We start from the raw sequence: 19,100 nt of genomic DNA on the forward strand, positions 1-19,100 counted from the left end.
GACACCACCTATTCGTGTACTCGCGCCATCAGAAATACGAAGATCACGACGATCAGGTCTGCTATCGCGACGGCGGCAGTGGCTGCGGCGGCGGTGTCGGCGATGCGTGCGGCGTCGGAGTCGTGCCCGTTGGAACGGCGCCGGATTCCGACGTACCGGTGCAGCTGGGGCTTCCACCACCAGCGCGGCGGCATGCCGACCGACCGCACCCCAACAAGCCACGCCCACCGCGCACGCAACGCACGCACACCATTGACACCGTCCCCTTCGCTTGTCGCGAGCGAGCGGGAAGCAAGCAGCACTGCTGATGCATGATGCACGCTTGCACAATCGCCCGAACTTGCACACTGCACACCTTGCGCCATCGAATCGACCGGGGCCGGGCGAGTTTGCCATCTCCTCCGCCTGTAAGCGCGACAAGGATAAACCCGACCACGCCTGTCTCGGCCGCACACCACGCCACAAGCCACCGAAACCCGAAGCGAAGGGGACATGTGACTTTGGGAGAAGAAGGAAAAGATGTCGTCGGCGTTGCTAACGACTGCTGACAACGAGAGTCGACGGTCGACTCGTGGCGACAGCGTCACGAGCGCCGGCCACGGAAAGCGGAATCAGCACGTCCTCTGCACCTGCACCACGACGCTTGATTGATCATACTCTTACAAGCACAGGATATAGCGCACCCCGTCCCACCCCGCCCCGCCTCACCCCGCTCGCCTCGCAGGCTGACGACGCGGCGACTCGCCGCACCTGATAAGATCCAGACTGGCCCAACGCCACGTTGACCACGTGGCACACGTGGCAATTTCTGGAGCCCCGGCTCGATTTTGCGGTCTCACGCCGCTCATGACGTCGAAGGCGGCCTTATCGACCTCGTCGAGACTCGTGTTTGTTGTGGACATGCGCCGATAAGCAGGCGGTGATGAGCAAGCATGCGGCGCGAGCGTAGCGAGCGCGGTGGGAGGTGTGTGGGGGTTGTAGGAGGGGTGGGACGGTCGCGAGGGGTATAAGAGGGCGTCCCAGTAGCCCGACTTTCTCACCACCACTCACTTCCAACTCTTCTCATTCCGCACACCATAACCACACAACCAGCTCAACTCGACAACATGTCCGCCATCACCCCCCAGTCCGAGCGCGAGGCCCACGGCTGGCCCGCCGCCCCGCGCGACCTCGCCGTCCTGGTGAAGGGCACGGCGCCGGGCAAGGCGTACACTGCCGCGGACTTTGTCGTGCCCGACACGCCGCTCGCCAAGGCGGTGGAGAAGTACGCCAAGGACAACCTCCCGAGCCAGACCTTCAGCCACTCGCACAGGGTGTACCTTTACTCCAAGGCGATCCTGGCGCAGCACTTCCCTGGTGAGCGCGCCGCCGCCCATGGCGCTGGCTGGCTGTGTGCACGCCTGCTGACTCGCGCAGACTGGAAGCTCACCGACGAGACCCTCTTCCTGACGTGCATGCTGCACGACATCGGGACCTCGGCCCACGCGCACCGCGACACGCTCATGTCGTTCGAGTTCTACGGCGGCTTCCTGGCGCTCAACCTGATCCAGGAGCACGGCGGGGCCAAGGCGCAGGCCGAGAGCGTGTGCGAGTGCGTTATCCGGCACCAGGACCTCGGGACGACGGGCACGCAGACGCAGCTCGGGGCCGTGATCCAGCTCGCGACCGTGTTCGACAACGCGGGGCTCAACCCCAGCCTCGTGGCGACGGCGACGATCGAAAGCGTCGTCAAGGCGTGGCCCCGCGACGGGTGGAGCGCGTGCTTTGCGGAGAATGTCGCCGAGGAGATTGAGCTCAAGCCGTGGTGCCACTCGACTGTGAGTGCGTTGTGGGGTACAAGGCTGACACGGGTAGCATATCGAGAACTTTTCCGGCCTCATCATGGCCAACAAGCTCATGGAGCCGTACGACGCCAAGCTTTGAGGGGAGGTAGCGAGGCGGGCGAGGCGAGGCGGGGCGACGAAAGGATTGTTTCGAGGATCGATGGGGTTGATGTTGTTGATGAATGTCATGAGGCGACAGCTGCAATTGTCCGGTTGACAAGGCTTGTCCGACTGACACTCTGACCAGAGGCGGACGAGCACTGGTCCCCAAAGAGGATCCTTGCGATGCCTGGCCGCTGAAATCGCCACGTCTGTCTGCCTCACTCGCCAACCGCAACCCTCGAGGCCGCCGCGCCTCAGTTCAGTCTCGCCGGTGCCTCATCCTGCCCATCGTCTCGGTTGCCCCGCATCAACCCCATCTGGGCAGCTCATATCAGCTGCTTCTCATGCTTGGCAAGCTGCGCCGAGCAATGCTCCACGAAGCAAGTGGAATGACCGGGCCGAAAGATTACGACGGGGAAACCTTGCCCACGTCCGTCATCTTGGCCTCGCGAACGTCTCGGTCTCGCCGACGAGACGACAAAGTCGTGTTCACTCTTGACAACACTGCCTTCCTTCATCCGGTCGGCCGCCAGATAACCCGGTTCCTCTCTTCGGTCTATCTCACCCCAGATGAAGCTGCTTGGGGCTGCTGTTTGGGGCCGATGTCGGACGATACCGAAGATGTTGAATATCTCCATCTGTTGTCGTACGCGCCGTCCACCTTTCGGCCAAGCTGCCACAACACCGTCTTCCTTTGACCGCAAGGAACAGCCGGAAGAGATAGGCACAGCACGCCCCTCAGTTGTTGAACGCGACTGCGTGCTGCTGTGCCGGTGTCGGATTTGTGATCACCGTTTCGAGGATGTCAGGTGGTGTGTGTTGTTGCTCTGACATGTTGTTGTGCTTGCCGACGCTTCCATGCAACGAACAACCTTGCTTTCGCCTTGGTTTCACCGTTGTTGAGCTGCACTGCATGCATCCACCTGCTCTGCTCGTTGCAAGCACGCACGCACGTACGCAAGAGTGCTGCTGCTTGACGACACTGTGGGGTTGAGGAGATCATGTGGCCAGTGTTTCGTTCCAAGGAACGAACTTTTCGGCCTTGGAACGAGTTGCGACGACATGCCGGCGCCACTCAACTCACTCGCGCGCACAACGTGGCTTTGCCATGTGTCACCCATGCATATGTAGCTGGGAATAGACGTGATCCGCTGGGTGAACACGACCTCGGCCGCCCCGTGGCGTACAATTGCATGCATAGTGTGCTGCTCCGAGACCGCCGTCAGGCCTGGCCTCGTCGATGGCCGCGGCAGTCAATTGGTATTCTATTCATCGGGAGGCAGAAAGGCAGGGAGCAGGGAGCAGTCAGCCGGCAGCGATCTCCGAAGGAAGTAGTAAGCAGTCAGGCTTGCTCGAGGCAGGCACCTCCGTTCCATCGTTCGTAATGGTGCTACTACTGTCAGCTTAGCGCGGCGGTGGCAGCCGCGTGACGAGGCTGTACGTATTCAGCTTGAATTGACGGGACAACCAAGGCGGATGGACGTGTTAGTGTGTGCGAGCAACGAGCGAGACGGCGAGACGGCAGCGCGCTGGACTGACTGAACAAGAGAACTGGGTCTGGCCAGATGCATAAAAAGGCAAGCTAGAGGTCGTCGAGGTGAGACACCACCCCACCCCACACCTCCACCCACCATGGCCAACGACACCACAGCCGAAAGCACCCCCGCGTCCGCCGCGACCGAGACGGTGCCGTTCGCGCACGTCGACGACTGGGATATCCCGGGCACCGAGGTGATGCGCGACCATGACGGGCTGCACTTCCAGCGAGATGGCGGGCAGGTGTGAGTGCGGCGGTGTGCTAGCTGGATCCTGCTGACGCCGCGCCAGGCTCGTGCCCCAGCCGACGCTCAACCCACACGACCCGCTCAACTGGAGCCTCAAGTGGAAGGGTGAGTCACCCACCATCTATCTACCCAGTCAAGCTCCGCAGCGCTCGTGACCGCCGCCCAGGCAATCTTCACGTTCATCGCCGTGTCCACCTGCCTCTCCCTCGCGCCGATGAACGGCATCCTCGCGCAGCTATGGGTCAAGAACCCAACCGACACGGGCATGCTGACGGGCGCGCTGGTCATCGCGCTCGCCTTCTCCAACCTCATCATCGTGCCGTGCTCCAACATCTTCGGGCGGCGCATCACGACCATCGCGACGACGGCGCTGTCCTTCTTCCTGTCCATCTGGGAGGCGAAAGCAACCAGCTACCGCTCGTTCCTCGCCTCGCGCATCATGACTGGGCTCGCGATCGCAGGGTGCCAGAGCTTGATGGTCCAGGTGATCGCAGATCTGTACTTTATCCACCAGCGCGGACGCCTCATGGGCCTGTACTTGTGAGCAATAATGTGGCGTAGAAGGCTTTCGACCCTCACTTAGGCTCGCTCGTTCCCGGTGGCTGACGCCACGCTCCTACTTACGCAGCACCGTGTTTTTCCTCGGCCTCTTCATCGGCCCCGTCATCAGCGGCAACATGGCGTCGTCGTACGGCTGGCGCTCCTTCTTCTGGCTCACGTTCGCGCTGCTCGGCTTTGCAGTGATTGCGCTGGTGCTCGGCGGGCCCGAGACGCGCTGGCGGCGCGGCGGCGCAGCGGGTGCTGCGGCGGCCGAACACACGCCAGAGGAGCACACGTCGGACAAGGAGGCGCACACGCCCGGCATCACCGACACGGACGTCGAGGGCGGCGGCGGCGTGCGCTCCCTCGTCGGCAAGGGATACCCGTCCAAGCAGCAGTGGAAGCTGTGGCAGCCGCTCGACGCAGACTGGCGCCAGACACTCTGGTCCGACCTCGTGTCCCCGCTCCCCAAGTTCTTCAATCCCATCCTCCTCTGGGTGGGGGTGACGCTCGCCGGAGTCCCCGCGTGCCTGCTCTTCTGGAACCTGACAGAGGAGGCCATGCTCGCCGGCTCGCCGTACAACTTTAGCCCAAGCGCCATGGGCTACACCAACTTTGCGTTTGTTGTCGGCGGCCTGTTTGGGCTGGCGACTGCTGGCCCACTGACAGACTACGTGTCGAACAAAATGACGGAGCGGAACAACGGCGTGCGCGAGGCCGAGTTCCGCCTGCCGGCCCTCATCCCCTTCGTGGCCTTCATGACCGTCTCGTACGCCGTCGGCGCGGTCGGCTTCGAGAAGCACTGGCACTGGCCCATCATGGTCGTCGTGGGGTACGGCTTCACCGGCGTGACAGTCACCACCATCCCAGCGATCGTGATCGCCTACGCCGTCGACTGCTACACCCCAGTGGCGGGGGACATCATGATCGTCGCCTCGGTGTGGAAGGATGTGTACGGGGTGAGTGAGCACGCTAAGGCTCTTGCTAATGCCTAGTTTGCCATGTCGTACTGGGTCTTCCCGCTTATCGCACGCAAGGGCATCCTCACAACAGCCATGGTCCAGTTCTCCATTGCCGCGTTCCCAATGGTCCTGGCCGTCCCGCTCTACTTTTACGGCAAGACGCTCAGGCGCTGGACGCGCGGGTCCGCGTGGCACAAGCACAAGTGAGAGAGAGGGGCGAGGTTGGTTCTACGGCTCGGGCGCGCGCTCTGTATTAATTGCCTCCTGAATGGCATGTCGCCGGTTGCGAGGTTGCGAGCGCGAACGGCGCACTAGTGAGCGGGTCAGCTGTGGCTGACAGGGAGGGGGGAATCGATCTGGCTCGCGGCGCCGGAGCTGACCCGGAAGCGGTGGGCCCGGGGTGGGTGACAGTCCAACCAGGCTACTACCAACAGCCGCGGCTACAACTCTGTTTTCGAGCACGTTGGTTTCCGCGACGAGGGGAGCTTGTGTGTCCCGTCGACCGTACCGTACCGTCAGGCGTGACGGATGACGGACGTGGTGACTGCCGTCTTTGAATCAATCGCGGCTGACTGCCATCCATGTGCCGTGCCGCGGCGCCGAGAGTACACCCGAGCGCGCTACCGCCGTGCTCCACCGCGATCCGAGACCGCGCCGAGACGCTACGCTCGGCTCGGCTCGGCTCGGCGCAGTCGCTGGCCCGCTGGCTCGAGACTCGCTGGAACCAAACCGTTGCGGGCACGCAGTAGCGCGCGCCCAGCCGCGGCAGGGACGTCTTGTAACAGTAGCAGAGTTCACTGGCCGTCGTCGTCGCCCAGCGTCCCGTGTCAGCGCGGCGTCCCGCGTCGTCTGTCGTCTCGTCGGTGTACCTTGCCGGTGACGACGCGAACATGACAGCATAGGCGCCGGGGGAGGCACCTACATATGTACAGATCGTTGGTTTTGATCAGTGCCCGCTGGCTGGCTAGCTCGGGCTACACGCGCTTGGCACGCGCGGCTATGTAGCGCGCTGCGCTGCCGCCGCGCTGAGGTGTCGTCCTTCCTGCTGCCCCATTCGCCAGCCGCGGCTGATATCGGACGGTCGAGTGAGTGAGCAGCAGCACGACCGGGGACCGGGGCCTGGCCTTGTTACTGCTGCGGAAAGGAGACGTTTTCGCGATGTACAGCCGAGCAGCGTGCTGGTGGTGGCTGGGTGCGTGCAGACGTGCCTCTGGCTTTGTGCTGCTTGCCTTGGGGACGAGGGACGGGTGTAGACGGCATCCATCATCGTCGTCGGGCAGACGTCGGCAACCCAAATTCTTTCTGCGGTGTACTGTCAGCGGCGCACGGCGAGAGTGAGTGGACGGGCAACGACGGACGGACACGTCGGCTGCACGCTTGCACGCTTGCTCACTTCGCTCCGATCTACAGCCCCCCCCCCCGTCATCCAGCTGCGGCGCCGTCGGCCGTGCAGCTGCTTCCCTGTGCGTCCCTGGAGCACATGTCCACCCAAATTGCGGCAATGGCGCCGTCGGCCAATGGCGGCCGGCCGTCTGACGTCAGGAGCGCAAAGAGGCACACTGGATCCACTGCAAACCCTTGGCATGTTCGTCCTTGCTTTCAGCTTTTCGATCTGGCCACGGCCATGACGACTGGGTGAGGCCTGCGCGGTTTGCGCTCGCTTGGTCGGTTTGAGGCCATGCCGCTGTGCCCGGCGGACCTCTCCATCCCTCTCCTCGTCGTCGAGGCGCGGTCGTTTCCGTTCAGTCAGCTGAGCTGCTCCGCTCCCTGGCATGTTCGCTCTCTCGCGCGAGCAAGCAGCGTCGGCGGGGCCGAGGCGCGTCTACGACCGAAACGCTGGGGCCAAGCATCGGAGGAGGCACTGGCAGCTGCGTCGTCGTTCGTTGTTGTCTGGCAACAGGGCATCCTCTTGACCCTGCTCTCTGCCCAGCTTAATAATAGCCATGCTCGCTGCGACAGAGAGAACCTCCTTCCATTCCCACCCTCGAAACGGCCCTACATCGCCTGCCTGCCTGCCTTGCCACTGATTGCGGACTCCTCTGCGGGGGTACACGACCTGCATCCCGCCTCGCACTCGGCCACCCCACCCACAGCCCTCCCCCATTGCCTGCCTGCCTGCCTGCCTCGCAACTTTTAACCCCTTCCTGATCAACTCTCGTCCACGCCATCCACTCCCACCACCACCGCCAGCACCATGTCGTCCCAGCAGCCACAGGCTAGCTCGAGCAAGAAGGCGCTCACGCTCTGTCTCTTCCAGTCGATGGCGGGCGTCATCTTCGGATGGGGCAACTCGTCTGGTTCGGGCCTGGTGAGTTGTGGCGGCCACAGTGGCACCAGTGCCAGCCGGCACCAGCTAACCAGCCCCAAAGTTCAACATGCACGCCTACAAGCGCCGCTTTGGAACTGAGCAGCACAACGGCGAGTGGGCTCTGTCCACCATGCGCCAGTCGTCCTTCACCGGTCTCCTGTGTCTCGGTGCACTTGTCGGAGCCGTCTCCGCCGGTGCCATCTCGGAAAGGGTAAGCCTGCTGCCATCTCCCCCCCTCACTCACACCACCAGATCGGCCTCCGTGTCACCTGTATCGCCTTTATCGTCCTCCACATGATCGGATCCGCCATCGAGACCTCTGCCATCAACTTCAAGCAGGTCTACTGTGCTCGTGTTCTCCTCGGCCTCGGTATCGGCGCCACGTCGGGCCTCGTGCCAGTGTACCAGGCCGAGGCTGCGCCTCCCCGCTGGCGAGGCCTCGTTACTGGCTCGTACCAGGTGTGCGTGACCCTCGGTATCTGGGGCGTGGCCATGTGCTCGTGGGGCATGAGCCACTACATGGGCAACGTGTCGTGGGAGCTCACTGTCGGCCTCGCGATGGCGTACGACCTCGGCCTGCTCATCGGTTTCTCGCTCCTCCCCGAGTCGCCCCGCTTCCTCGCAAAGAAGGGCAAGTGGGACCAGTGCCGCAAGAACCTCGCCAACTTCCGCTCCCTCCCCATCGACCATCCGGCCATCGAAAACGAAATGGAGATCATCAGGCAGAAGACAGCCGAGGACGCCGCACGCGGTAACCCTACCTGGGCCGAGTGCTTCTCCACCCGCGACCGTATCCTGTGGCGTGTCATGATCGGCGTGTTTGTCCAGGTCGGCCAGCAGCTCACGGGTATCAACTTCTTCTTCTCGTACGGCCAGCAGTTCGCCGCCACGGCCGGCATCCACAACCCCTACATCTTCCAGATCATCCTCGCGTCCGTCAACGTCGCCTTTGGCTTTGTCGGCATGATCGCCGTCGAGAAGGCTGGTCGTCGCCCAGTCCTCCTCGTCGGCGGCACCTGCATGTTCATTGGCCAGATTGTCGTCGGCTCCGTGTCCAAGGCGCACCCGCACTCCAAGCAGGCCGGCGACGTCCTTATCGCGTTCACGTGTCTCTTCATCGCCGCGTTCGCCGCGTCGTGGGGTCCCGTCGCGTGGGTCGTCTGCGGTGAGACCTTCCCCATCCGCCTCGCCAACCGCTGTGTGACCATGGGCACCGGTGCCAACTGGCTCATGTCGCTCGTCATCGCGTTCGCCGCCCCCCAGATCCAGAACAAGATCGGTACCGGCATCTGCTTTGTGTGGGCTGGCTGCCTCCTCCTCGACCTGCTCTTCTGCTTCTTCTGCATCCCCGAGACCAAGGGTCTGACGATCGACGAGATCGACGCCCTCTACCTCTCCAAAACGCCAGCCTTCCTCTCGTCCAAGTTTGTCGCCAAGCAGCAGGCCGAGCAGGCCCGCATCGAGGAGAAGCCCCACGCCCAGCAGCGCGAGGTCCAGCCCGCCGCCGGCGCCGAGCCCTCGTCGTCCAACGCCTCGGTCCACACCGTTATTGGCGAGGGCGCCCCCGCAGCCAAGAAGGAGCGTCGCTCAGAGGAGGTGTAAGCAAGCACACACAAGCATCACGTCATATCCATCATACCCCTAATGATACCCACCAATGCATAATGTACATGGCGACGTCACTCTTCGCTTGTCTGGGGCAGGGCCTTGCCCTGGGGCTGGGGCTCCCGCACCAAGAACCGGAACGTGTAGCTGCCCCACTTCTTGCCCTCGTGTGCCTTTGTCGCGTACGCGTCCAGGTCGACAGTGACGGCGTTGACGACCTTGTAGCCGTGCTTTTCGAACGCGCGCACGCCGCCTGCGTGGTCGCTCAGGTGGACCCACGAGCGCGCTCCGTACCTGTCCGCCTGGGCCGCCGCCCAGCCGATCATGGCCGAGCCGGCCCCACGGGCCTGCGTGGCGGGGTCGACCGAGATACCGGTACAGAAGAAGCTCTGGGTCGTCGCGTTGGCGCGCGCTGCCAGCCCGTTCATGTGCCCCGAGGTGATGTTGCGCATCTGTTCCAACGGAGGGTCGGACGCGCGTACCGGGTGGTCGGGGTGGGACACGGGGGCGTCGAGGGGAGGTACTGACGGGTCGGGGTCACGCGGCTAACGAGTCAGCTGAGCAACAGCAAGGAGGTGACAGGAGACGCAGACGCGCCCCAACTTACCTTGCTCAAGCGCCAGTTCGAGTACCCCACCATCTTGCCGCTGGAATCAACAATCTTGATCATCTGCACCGCGGGGTCGGAGAGGAGATGCTCGAGGTATTCGACAGGCTCGAGCTCCGACCCGAGGTCTGTCACGCCCTTCTCGTGCATCTTCATCCGTGTGTGCGTGTCGTGCTCGAAGGCCGCCTGACCGATCTCGCTCAGGCGAGGGAGGTCGGCTCGCGTAAGCTTTTCGATCGTGTATCCTGCGGGGGTGGGGGCGGGGGCGGCCATGGTGCGTCGACTTGGTGGTGTGTGCGTTTCGGAGTCACCTTACACCTCCTTTATACGTCCCTTCGGCCCCGAGTTGATGTCGGCGAGCGTTGTTGTATCGAGTCGCTTCGGCATGGTGGTTGCCCGTCGCCCGCTGCACCACGCGGTGTAATCTCGGGGTGGAGGTGTTATGTAAGGGTAGGCTCCACCCTCTCGGCTTCGGCGTCCGGCCCGCCGAGGCGGATCCGCAGTCGCAGTGCCTCGAACAGAGGCACACATGAATGGGTGCCAGCGACAGGACGCGCAGAATGCGAGACGCGCGAGGAACAAGCCGCGGAGCGTCGGCGCGTAGGGCAGGTGGAGGCCGTGAACGGACTACTTGGACCAACCGTTGTGGGCCCCAGACACCCGACATTCCGGCGCACTTCATCTGGCCGCGGGCCGCTCGCTGTCCACGCTATACAACTCTAGCTCCCACCGCGCCTCTCGCAGCACCACGCCCTCGCGCAGCTCTGACACAACACGTCCACTTCGCCGGAATGCGGAACGCACCCCGCGCCAAACTGACCAATCACACGGCGCGCATTACACACCAAAGGACGCGCGACGCAGAAGTGGCTCGAGCTCGACCATGCCGATTTGGCCGTAGGCGCATTGAGCCTGGCCTGTGTGTGGTGGTGCGATATGCTCTGGATGGAATGCGATGGGGAGGGGGCCTGGCCAATAGCGTCGAGCGCATTACACACCACCTGGGCTCTGCTTCGTGGCGAGCGAGCGTTAAAGCGTGGCGTGCGACGATGGTTCGACGCCAGCCAAACGACGACGAAATGAGCGAGAAGACGTCCGAGACGCTTGCACCCGCCGCTGCTGTGCCCCTCCGCCTGCGGGCGGCGCCGCCCTCCGAGGTGGTGTGGGCCACTACGCCGGTTGCAGAGACGACGCAAGGGATAGACCGGGTCGAACTTGGCCCTTCGGCATCTGTCGACAGGTGCGACGCGGACGCCACCTCCCGCGAGGTTTGCTGTGAGTTGGCTTGGCTGCCAAGGCGTCGCTCACGCCAAGGCAAGGAGCTCGTGTCGCCAGACCAGCGCCATCTCGTTGACCCGGCTATCGTACGCGACATGTGCGTTGGCGACCGTGGGTGCGGCTGACGACAGCATCATCGGCCTGAGCGACGGCCTCACCGTGCCGTTTGCGCTCACCGCCGGCCTGTCGGGCCTCGGCTCTCCCAAGCTGGTCGTTACGGCCGGCCTGGCAGAGCTCATCGCCGGCGCGATCTCGATGGGCCTCGGCGGGTTTCGTGAGTACTATGTTCAGTGCCTTCCTCCCTGACACCTCAGTCGCGTCCAAGGCCGAGCTCGACCACTACCGTTACCTCGCAGCGCAGACACACGCCAACGCCGCGCGCGCGTGCGACTCGGAGCTCGAGCGCAAGGTGTCTGCCATCCTTGCGCCGGTCGGCGTCGGCGCTGGGGCCACGAGGGCGGTGTACAACGAGCTCCGGGCGAGCGAGGGGCATGCTGTGGCTGGCGAGCTACCGCCCGCTGGCCGCACACGGCTGCTCGGGGTATTCCGCCGCCCAGTCGCCGAGAACGCCAGCACGGGCCTCACGGCGTTCCTCCTCAAGTTCGGGGAAGGCCTCGAGCCCGTGCCCATCTCGCGCCTGTGGATCTCGGCGGGCACCATCGGCCTGTCCTACTTTATCGGCGGGCTCATCCCCCTAATCCCCTACTTCTTCGTGCACAGCACCGGGTTCGGCCTGCTGCTGTCTGCCATTGTGACGGGCGTGATTCTGTTCCTGTTTGGCGGGTTCAAGACGTACTTTACAGGCGCGCGCGGTGGGGTGTGGGGCTATGCGTGGGGGTGCGTTAGTACGCTTATTGTTGGTGGATTGGCTGCTGGAGCTGCGTTTGGGCTCGTCAAGGCTTTGGGAGTCAAGGAGTAGGAGAGCGAGGTGGGGCACGAGGTGAAGAGGAGGAAGAGGAACGAGTCGAGAGAGGAGGGAAGGTGCATAGACTTGGTACTTGTATACTTGTTGTTTATGTGGGCTGTTTATTTGGCCCCTCTACTTTTAGTCGATTAGATTACCTCAACCACCGTCGACTGCGCACAGGCCGCCAAGCACTTCGACGACGGCGTGACGCGCCGAGGGCGGGGCGGCGCGACGCGGGCATCTCTGATCTGGAACTGGAAATCTCAAAGGAAGGAAGGTGGGCTTCCTCCTCAGTCGCGTCAACCGCGTTACATTTAAGGAAGGCATCGACAACGACGACGGGCATATAAAGGGCCATTGCCGCGACTTCGACACGACATCCCCACCACCGTCCTTCCTTTCCTCATTACACTCACCCACTCCCAACGACACACCGACAATGTCCACCCTGCCCAAGTCCTGGATCACAGCTGGCAGCCGCGGCCTCTGGCAGATCAAGGGATGGACCACGTACTCGAGCATCCCTTACGACGTCCTCCCACCCGTCAATGCCGAGGACGACTTTGCCTTCCTCCGTACGCTGCGGCCTGAGCAGCCTGCGCCATCGGCCAATGGCACGAACGGCCACGCGGCGCACACCAACGGCGAGACAAACGGCGAGACAAACAGCGAGACAAACGGCGAGACAAACGGCGAATCCAACGCCTGCTCCCACGGCCACCACCACACCGAGCTCGACAGCTGCTCGTCGGACGAAGAGTCCGAGTTCGAGGACGTCGAGGACATGCATTTTGAGGACGAGAAGAACATTGATGCCGAGCTGCAGAAGCGCATCGCCGAGGCTGCCGCTCTGGGGCTCGAGATCCCCGCGACCTTCATCGACTTCTTCACCAACTTTCGCAAGCTCGGCAAGCAAATCCCCACCCCGACGGCGTGCTTCTTCAGTCTTGGCACGAGTTTGATCAAGGTCAAGGGCGCGCCGGACAACGTCCGCGCCCTCCGCTTCCTCAACGACCAGCAGAGCTGTGTCTTCTGGCTACTAGTGCTGGAGCCGGGCAAGCCGACGGCCGTTATTAGCGGGTATCCCCTTTGGGACGACGAGGAGGACGACGAGGACGAGGACGACGAGGCGGACGGAGCTGAGGCCAAGGAGGACGCCGCTGAGCCGGCCACGGGGGACAAGAAGGACGAGGAGGACAAGGTCGAGGTCGACAAAGACGACTGGGACGCCCAGTACCAGCTCGCCGAGCCGTCGATCTGCGCCCCCTCCTTCCCCGAGTTCATGAAGCGCCTCTTCCTCGAGAACACGCTCTGGTTCTCGCTTGGCGGATGGAACGATGAGAATGCACCGCCCGCGGCGCTCAAGGCCGAGCTCGAAGCGTACCGCGATGCGGCTGCCAAGGCCGTCGAGGAGGGCGAGGTGCCCGCGGCCCTAGGGGAGGACAGGTTCTAGAGTTGTGCGTTCGTAGTGCTACTGTTTCTGGTTGTTACTCATACTTTTTGGGGTGTCATTGTATATATCCTGTGCTTGTGTGCGTCATAGTGCCATCGACGTTGCTGATATCAACAGTCGTGTCGTTGACAGATTGGCGCTGCTCTGCTTGTCGATGGCTGCCCACTATCGGGTGTTTGACCTGTTCGATCGGCCTGACGTCGGTGAAGGCCAGGCCCGGACCCGATACTGATTCCGATCTGACCTAACAATGTCCCGCGCTGCACCGCTGTGCCCCAGGCCAAGCCTAGCCTACCAAACGACGAGTAAGCCTTGCAAACAGACACATCTGACGCGCCCAGTAGCATGCAAGCAGCACGTTGCGGGGTTCAAGATCCGGCATGCATCATGAGACGATGGTGTCGGGTTTTCCGGCATGAATGGCGGACGACAGAACAAGCGAGCACAGCTTGTGCTGCGGAGCCACAGCCGCACCGCGAGACAGCCTTCGGTCACGGGCCGAAAGTGGTGCTCCACTCTGACCGAGAGCACGATCAAACAGCGAGCTACAAGTTATCATTGCCCGCTTCTCCTTTCTCATGCAGCAGACACCCCACACTTCAAGATAACAATTCGACGCGATGGCCGGCCCTGCACGCTCCGGCAGCGGTGACACCCCACACGCAAACAACAACAATCCCCCATCGCCAGCGGCCTCCACTTCCTCCCGCCAGACGCTCGCGCCGACAATCAGCTCCCAGCGCACCAGCCGCATCATCTACGACCGCGATGCCCCGCTCCCTGCCCTCCCAGGCGAGCCTCCGTCCGCGCCGCCCTCGTACTCGCGCCTGGACGAGGTACGCACCGGCCTCGTGCGGCGCGAGTCGGCGCTCCAGAAGGCCCGGCGCAGGCTCAGCCAGATGAGCGTGTCGAGCCAGGCTGGGCCGAGCAGCCCCGACCTGCAGCCGCAGCTGTCCCGCTCCAACTCGGTGCTCAGCATCCACAAGGACCTGCCGAGCGCCCCGGGCGGCAGTGCGCATCCGCCCGCGCCAATGCTTCCTCCGGGCGCGGCGCCGGCTTCCCCGCGCGGCCCGTCGCGCCAGCCCTCGACGCCGGCGTCACCTCACGCCCCATCGCGCCAGTCGTCAACGCCGACTATGTCCCGCGGCCCTTGGCCTCAGCCCTCGACGCCTCCTCACCCCAGCGGCCCGGCGCGCCAGCCGTCAACGCCGAGGATCATTACAACACACCCCGACATGCCGCACCGCCAGTCGACAGCCTCGAGCATGTCGGCCGCTGAGCCGGCCCAGCGGGCCCGCGATGCGGAAGGCCACCTCGCACCTGGTGGGCCGAGCGACTACCCCGCTCACGAGCCGCTGAGCCGGACGAACAGTGTTGGCGAGTCAAGTGAGTTGGCCCCACAATGACAAGCTGACGTCAGACGCCCTCGGCGTCGAGCTACTCGCGCGCTCGCCCGTGCTCGACTCGCGTGCGGCCGGGCGCGAGGACGGCCTCGTCGACGTGTGGTTCAACGTCAAGGGCGACATGCCCGCCCTACCCAACCTCGCAGACTTTGAAAACTCGGCCGTCGACAAGCGAGACCATAAGAACTCGCCCTGGTACCAGCAAGATCTGGAGGAGCAGCGCCCCGAGGACGTTGGCAGGGCACCGGCCTACGAGAGGGGCGAGGTCGGCATAGCGTATGACAACAAGCGCAACGGCGCCTACGACAAACAGCCGCGCACCCATGCCGAGGATGAAGACGACTGGGAGGACACCGAGTCGGACACGTCCGACCCGGCGCCAGATTACTCGGCGCGCAATGCCCTCCTGAACGGCGAGTGTCCGCCCATGTCGATCGTCATCTTCGTCGTCGGCTCGCGGGGCGACGTGCAGCCGTACCTCGCCCTAGCATTACGCCTGATTGAGGCACGCGGCCACCGCGTCCGCATCGCAACGCACCCGCCGTTCAAGGCGTTCGTGGAGGACGCGAATGAGCGCCTAGAGGGCAAGTTTGACGAGCACGGAAAGTCGCTCGTTGGCCGCCTCGAGTTCTTCGACGTCGGCGGCGACCCCAAGGAGCTGATGGCGTACATGGTCAAGAGTGGGTCACAGTGTGAGGCAGAGCTGACACCCCAGACCCCGGCCTCATGCCTGGCTTCGAGTCTATCAAGTCGGGCGAGATCGGCTCCAAGCGTAAGATGACCCGCACGATGCTCGAGGGCTTCTACCACTCCTGCTATGAGCCGCACCATTCTGGGCGACCGTTCGCGGCCGACGCGATCATCAGCAACCCGCCATCGTTTGCGCATGTGCACGTTGCCGAGGCGCTCGGCCTGCCACTGATCATGTCGTTCAGTGGGTTCTTGCGCTGGTGCTTCCGACCCATATCCTAACGCTCACAGCCATGCCGTGGTCCCCCAATCGTGACTTCTCACACGTGAGTCTGCTACGCAGTGAACATTGAAGCTGACTCCCCAGCCCCTCGTCAACGTCCAGAACTCGAACGCCGAGCCCGGAATGACCAACTTCCTGAGTTACGCCATGGCCGACACACTGTAGGTGTAGGCGCATTCCGCCTTGCTTACCCACCAGTATGTGGCAAGGTCTCGGCGACATTATCAACGAGTTCCGCGAAGACACGCTCAACCTGCCCCCGCTCACAGTGCTGACCGGCCCGCTGGCGACGCACCGTATGCGCGTGCCCTTCATTTACGGGTACAGCACCTGGCTGCTGCCCGAGCCTGATGACTGGAAAGACAGCATTGGTGAGTGAACGCGCGAGGCATGGCTGACCTCAGACGTTGTCGGTTTCTTCTCCCTCCCATCTGGGGAAGTCAAGTACGACCCCGACCCGGCGCTCATGAAGTTCCTCAAGGCTGGCCCGCCGCCAATGTACATTGGTTTCGGCTCCATCGTGGTCAAGGATCCAATGAAGCTAACTCGTAGGTGTCTGAAGCCTCGCTGTTCTCACCTGCACAGTGACCATTATCGAGGCTGTGAAGCAGACTGGAGTCAGAGCCTGTATCAGTGCTGGCTGGTCCGACCTCGGCGGTGTCGATGTTCCTGATAGCATCTTCATCATCAAGGGTGGGTACGCAATCATCGTCCGACCTAACCCGCACAGGTGATCTCCCTCACGACTGGTTATTCGCCGACGGCAAGATCTCCGCCGTCTGTCACCACGGTGGTGCAGGCACCACGACCGCTGGTCTGCGCTGCGGGCTGCCGACCATCATTGTGCCCTTCTTCGGCGACCAGAAGTGGGTAACATGCCAGGATTGTTCTGACCCACCAGGTTCTGGGGCGACGCCGTCGCGAGTGCTGGCGCTGGGCCCCCACCGATTCCCCACAAGAAGCTTACGAAGGACAATCTCGCCGAGGCGATCGAGTTCGCACACTCCAAGGCCGCCAAGCGCGCTGCCCAGCGCATCGGCCGCAAGATCTGCTCCGAGGACGGCACGCTCAAGGGCGTCGATAGTGTGCACCGTTACCTGCCGCTCCATGCCATGCGGTGCGACATTGACCCGAGGAAGGTCGCCTCGTGGTGGAGCAGAAAACACAGGCTCCGGCTGTCTGACGAGGCAGCTGGCGTGCTGGTTGCTGGCGGTGCACTCCAGTGGAAGAACCTTGCTCCGAATCGTGGGTTAATGTCAACGGTGGTTGTGCTAACCCACACAGGGCCAAGCGAGTACCTCACCTCGCGCTCGTACGCCGACCCCCTCACTGCAACGACCCAGGCACTGTTCAACGTCCTCACGACGATGCTCACTGCCTCGTCGCAGATGTTCTATGACCCCGTGAGCAGCTTCCCGGGGCTTATGTGCCTCTAACTGACGCATGGCAGAAAAAGGGCGCTCGCTCATTCGGTCTTGGAATCCCGAAGGGTACGTGGGGAGCAAATGGGGCTGAGCTTACACCCAGCTTTTGGGAACGTCGCCCCTGCCCTCTACCATGGAAGCGACAACGTCCCTCGCATCATCAACTCTCGCGTGCGCGAGCGCGGACACATTGATTCCTTTGGGACAGGCGTCAAGGAGGGCTTCAAGGACCTTGGCTACGGCGGTCTGGACGCGATCACTGGTCTGTGGACCGACCCCTACGATGGCTGGAGAACAGGAGTAAGTGCAGCGCGCCGGGCTACGCTGACAATCAGGGGTATCTTGGTCTCGCTGGCGGCATGGGCAAGGCTTGTGGGTTACGAGCTGATCTTAGACGCAGAGCTAACCCACCCAGTCCTCAATGTTTGGGCTCGCCCCTCGACCGGTGTCATGGGGCTCGTGGTCAACACATACAAGGGCGCCGACAGGCACATCCGCGCGAACATGGAAGTTAACGTCGCCGACCGCATCCAACGCACACCAAGAGTCGAGATTTCCGAGAAGGCCGCCGAAGCAGTCACGGCCGAGGAGAAAGTCCGCATCATGGAGCGGTTCAACACGCTCACATCGCTGGTACTCGTCAATGAACGACGCAAGGCCTTCGACCGAAATCAGCGAGAGAACGAGGCCAAGGCGTTGAGTGATGCCGACCAAGTCATCCTGAAGAAGTGGCGCGAGGGCGCGTGGTACAGACGCCTGATCCCTCCCGAGCGCGGCACGCGCTCTCTGACAGCGAACGCCAACTCTGCCGTGTCGCGCGCCCATAAAACGCGGGACGTGGCTCAGAAACAGACCATCGAAGCGGCAGCAGCGCATACCAAGGCGTCGCAGGCGACGCTCAAGGCGCACAAGGCGACTGTCAAGGCCGGCAAGAAGACGGCCAACGCGAACGGGTATTTCTCGCGCCGTAGCGCACGCAGCGCGACCAAAAAGGCCAACAAGGAGCTCGCCAAGGCCGCAAAGGAGGGCGACAAGGCCAACGCCGCGACCGAGCGCGCCACCCGCGCCACTGACCTCGCTACCGAGGCGGGGACCAAGGCGCAGGAGGCGACGGCGCTCGTCGCGGCTACGAAGAAGCAGCCTGCACTGCCGAAGAAGGACCGAAAGGAGATTATCAAGCTCGCCAAGCAGGAGACGAAACGCAAGTTTACCCGCCGCGAGGGCGAGGACGAGTGATGCGCGGGGGCAGTGCGCGATAGAGAAACGATAGACCGGCAGTTCGGCAGCATGTATCTGGATTTCCTGCCGTCGTCAAGCCATGCATTGATCGGCGTCATGCGATGCGTCAGCAGTGAATGCGATGCTCCCCGGCAAAGGCGGGGGCAGGCAGATGATCCGCGGCAATATTTAGCGTGCCAAGCGTATCCGCGTGGTGACACTACAGGGTGGCTGGTCGGGAGGAACCTTCACATACAATAAAAGGCGACAGCAGCCTCGGCATGTGCCCCCAACCGCCCACGACTCACACGACACCATGACGAAAGTAACCATCACCTCGCTCGAATGCTTCACGGGCGCCAAGGTCCCCGAACTGCAGGCGTGCTGTACGGGCAGCGGCACGAAATTCACGACACTCTCGCAGGACGTCTTCAATCGGACACGGCCCGACATCAGCCCCCAGCTGTGGCCCAACATCACCGGCCCAACCATCGCATCGTGCTATGAGCCCGCGGGCAGCAACAATAACCTTACTGCCGTTAAGTCGCTCGCGGACTGCCTCGTCGTCCAGCTGCACAATGATACCAGCAAGAAGTGGTTCCAGTGCCAGGCGAAGGGGACGGCGAGCTCCGCCCCGAGGAGGCAGGCGACGTGGGGCGCGGTGGTGGTGGTTGCGCTTGCCTTGTCAACTGTCGTGGTGATGTAGCGCGAAC

At 63.1% G+C, this 19,100-nt stretch overlaps 8 protein-coding genes across 8 annotated transcripts; 7 read left to right on the forward strand and 1 right to left on the reverse strand.

Moving 5' to 3' along the window:
• Nucleotides 1-1,106: 1,106 nt before the first annotated feature.
• CAH (Cyanamide hydratase) lies at nt 1,107-1,988 on the forward strand (the record flags this gene model as incomplete). The annotated part of the gene is made up of 3 exons (XM_062768390.1): nt 1,107-1,356; nt 1,417-1,817; nt 1,855-1,988. The coding sequence occupies 3 exons, from the start codon at nt 1,107-1,109 to the stop codon at nt 1,921-1,923; spliced, it is 720 nt and encodes a 239-aa protein (XP_062624374.1). The 3' UTR covers nt 1,924-1,988.
• A 1,569-nt stretch (nt 1,989-3,557) lies between these two features.
• HOL1 lies at nt 3,558-6,343 on the forward strand (the record flags this gene model as incomplete). The annotated part of the gene is made up of 5 exons (XM_062768391.1): nt 3,558-3,706; nt 3,753-3,814; nt 3,856-4,249; nt 4,338-5,208; nt 5,245-6,343. The coding sequence occupies 5 exons, from the start codon at nt 3,558-3,560 to the stop codon at nt 5,416-5,418; spliced, it is 1,650 nt and encodes a 549-aa protein (XP_062624375.1). The 3' UTR covers nt 5,419-6,343.
• Nucleotides 6,344-6,960: 617 nt separating this feature from the next.
• On the forward strand, nt 6,961-9,511 carry HXT2_1 (High-affinity glucose transporter HXT2). The gene is made up of 3 exons (XM_062768392.1): nt 6,961-7,519; nt 7,581-7,730; nt 7,772-9,511. The coding sequence occupies exons 1-3, from the start codon at nt 7,406-7,408 to the stop codon at nt 9,119-9,121; spliced, it is 1,614 nt and encodes a 537-aa protein (XP_062624376.1). The 5' UTR covers nt 6,961-7,405; the 3' UTR covers nt 9,122-9,511.
• On the reverse strand, nt 9,199-10,077 carry LOC62_02G001891 (uncharacterized protein; the record flags this gene model as incomplete). Its single annotated transcript, XM_062768393.1, has 2 exons — nt 9,732-10,077; nt 9,199-9,669 (listed from the first exon to the last, which is right to left on the reverse strand). Exons 1-2 carry the CDS (start codon nt 10,002-10,004, stop codon nt 9,199-9,201), a joined length of 744 nt encoding a protein of 247 aa, XP_062624377.1. The 5' UTR covers nt 10,005-10,077.
• A 733-nt stretch (nt 10,078-10,810) lies between these two features.
• VIT1.2 (Vacuolar iron transporter 12) lies at nt 10,811-11,928 on the forward strand (the record flags this gene model as incomplete). The annotated part of the gene is made up of 4 exons (XM_062768394.1): nt 10,811-11,006; nt 11,046-11,106; nt 11,141-11,283; nt 11,324-11,928. 4 exons carry the CDS (start codon nt 10,811-10,813, stop codon nt 11,926-11,928), a joined length of 1,005 nt encoding a protein of 334 aa, XP_062624378.1.
• Nucleotides 11,929-12,355: 427 nt separating this feature from the next.
• Nucleotides 12,356-13,369, forward strand: sol1_1 (Prosolanapyrone synthase; the record flags this gene model as incomplete). Its single annotated transcript, XM_062768395.1, has 1 exon — nt 12,356-13,369. The coding sequence occupies one exon, from the start codon at nt 12,356-12,358 to the stop codon at nt 13,367-13,369; it is 1,014 nt and encodes a 337-aa protein (XP_062624379.1).
• A 1,235-nt stretch (nt 13,370-14,604) lies between these two features.
• Nucleotides 14,605-18,405, forward strand: UGT80B1 (Sterol 3-beta-glucosyltransferase UGT80B1; the record flags this gene model as incomplete). Its single annotated transcript, XM_062768396.1, has 15 exons — nt 14,605-14,692; nt 14,790-15,464; nt 15,488-15,706; nt 15,754-15,788; nt 15,830-15,906; nt 15,944-16,116; nt 16,150-16,293; nt 16,331-16,438; nt 16,476-16,611; nt 16,647-16,990; nt 17,030-17,148; nt 17,196-17,235; nt 17,273-17,469; nt 17,505-17,541; nt 17,585-18,405. 15 exons carry the CDS (start codon nt 14,605-14,607, stop codon nt 18,403-18,405), a joined length of 3,213 nt encoding a protein of 1,070 aa, XP_062624380.1.
• Nucleotides 18,406-18,703: 298 nt separating this feature from the next.
• LOC62_02G001895 (uncharacterized protein) lies at nt 18,704-19,093 on the forward strand (the record flags this gene model as incomplete). Its single annotated transcript, XM_062768397.1, has 1 exon — nt 18,704-19,093. The coding sequence occupies one exon, from the start codon at nt 18,704-18,706 to the stop codon at nt 19,091-19,093; it is 390 nt and encodes a 129-aa protein (XP_062624381.1).
• Between the last annotated feature and the right edge of the window lie 7 nt (nt 19,094-19,100).

The sequence above is a fragment of the Vanrija pseudolonga genome, chromosome 2 (genome assembly GCF_020906515.1).
Source record: "Vanrija pseudolonga chromosome 2, complete sequence".
Lineage (NCBI taxonomy): Eukaryota > Fungi > Basidiomycota > Tremellomycetes > Trichosporonales > Trichosporonaceae > Vanrija > Vanrija pseudolonga.

Excerpts from the sequence above, each read along its gene's own strand:
- HXT2_1 (XM_062768392.1), top strand. The coding sequence starts at position 7,406 with ATGTCGTCCCAGCAGCCACAGGCTAGCTCGAGCAAGAAGGCGCTCACG. Across the intron at positions 7,520-7,580 it reads ACTCGTCTGGTTCGGGCCTG|TTCAACATGCACGCCTACAA; the intron begins GTGAGTTGTGGC and ends CCAGCCCCAAAG. Across the intron at positions 7,731-7,771 it reads CCGGTGCCATCTCGGAAAGG|ATCGGCCTCCGTGTCACCTG; the intron begins GTAAGCCTGCTG and ends TCACACCACCAG.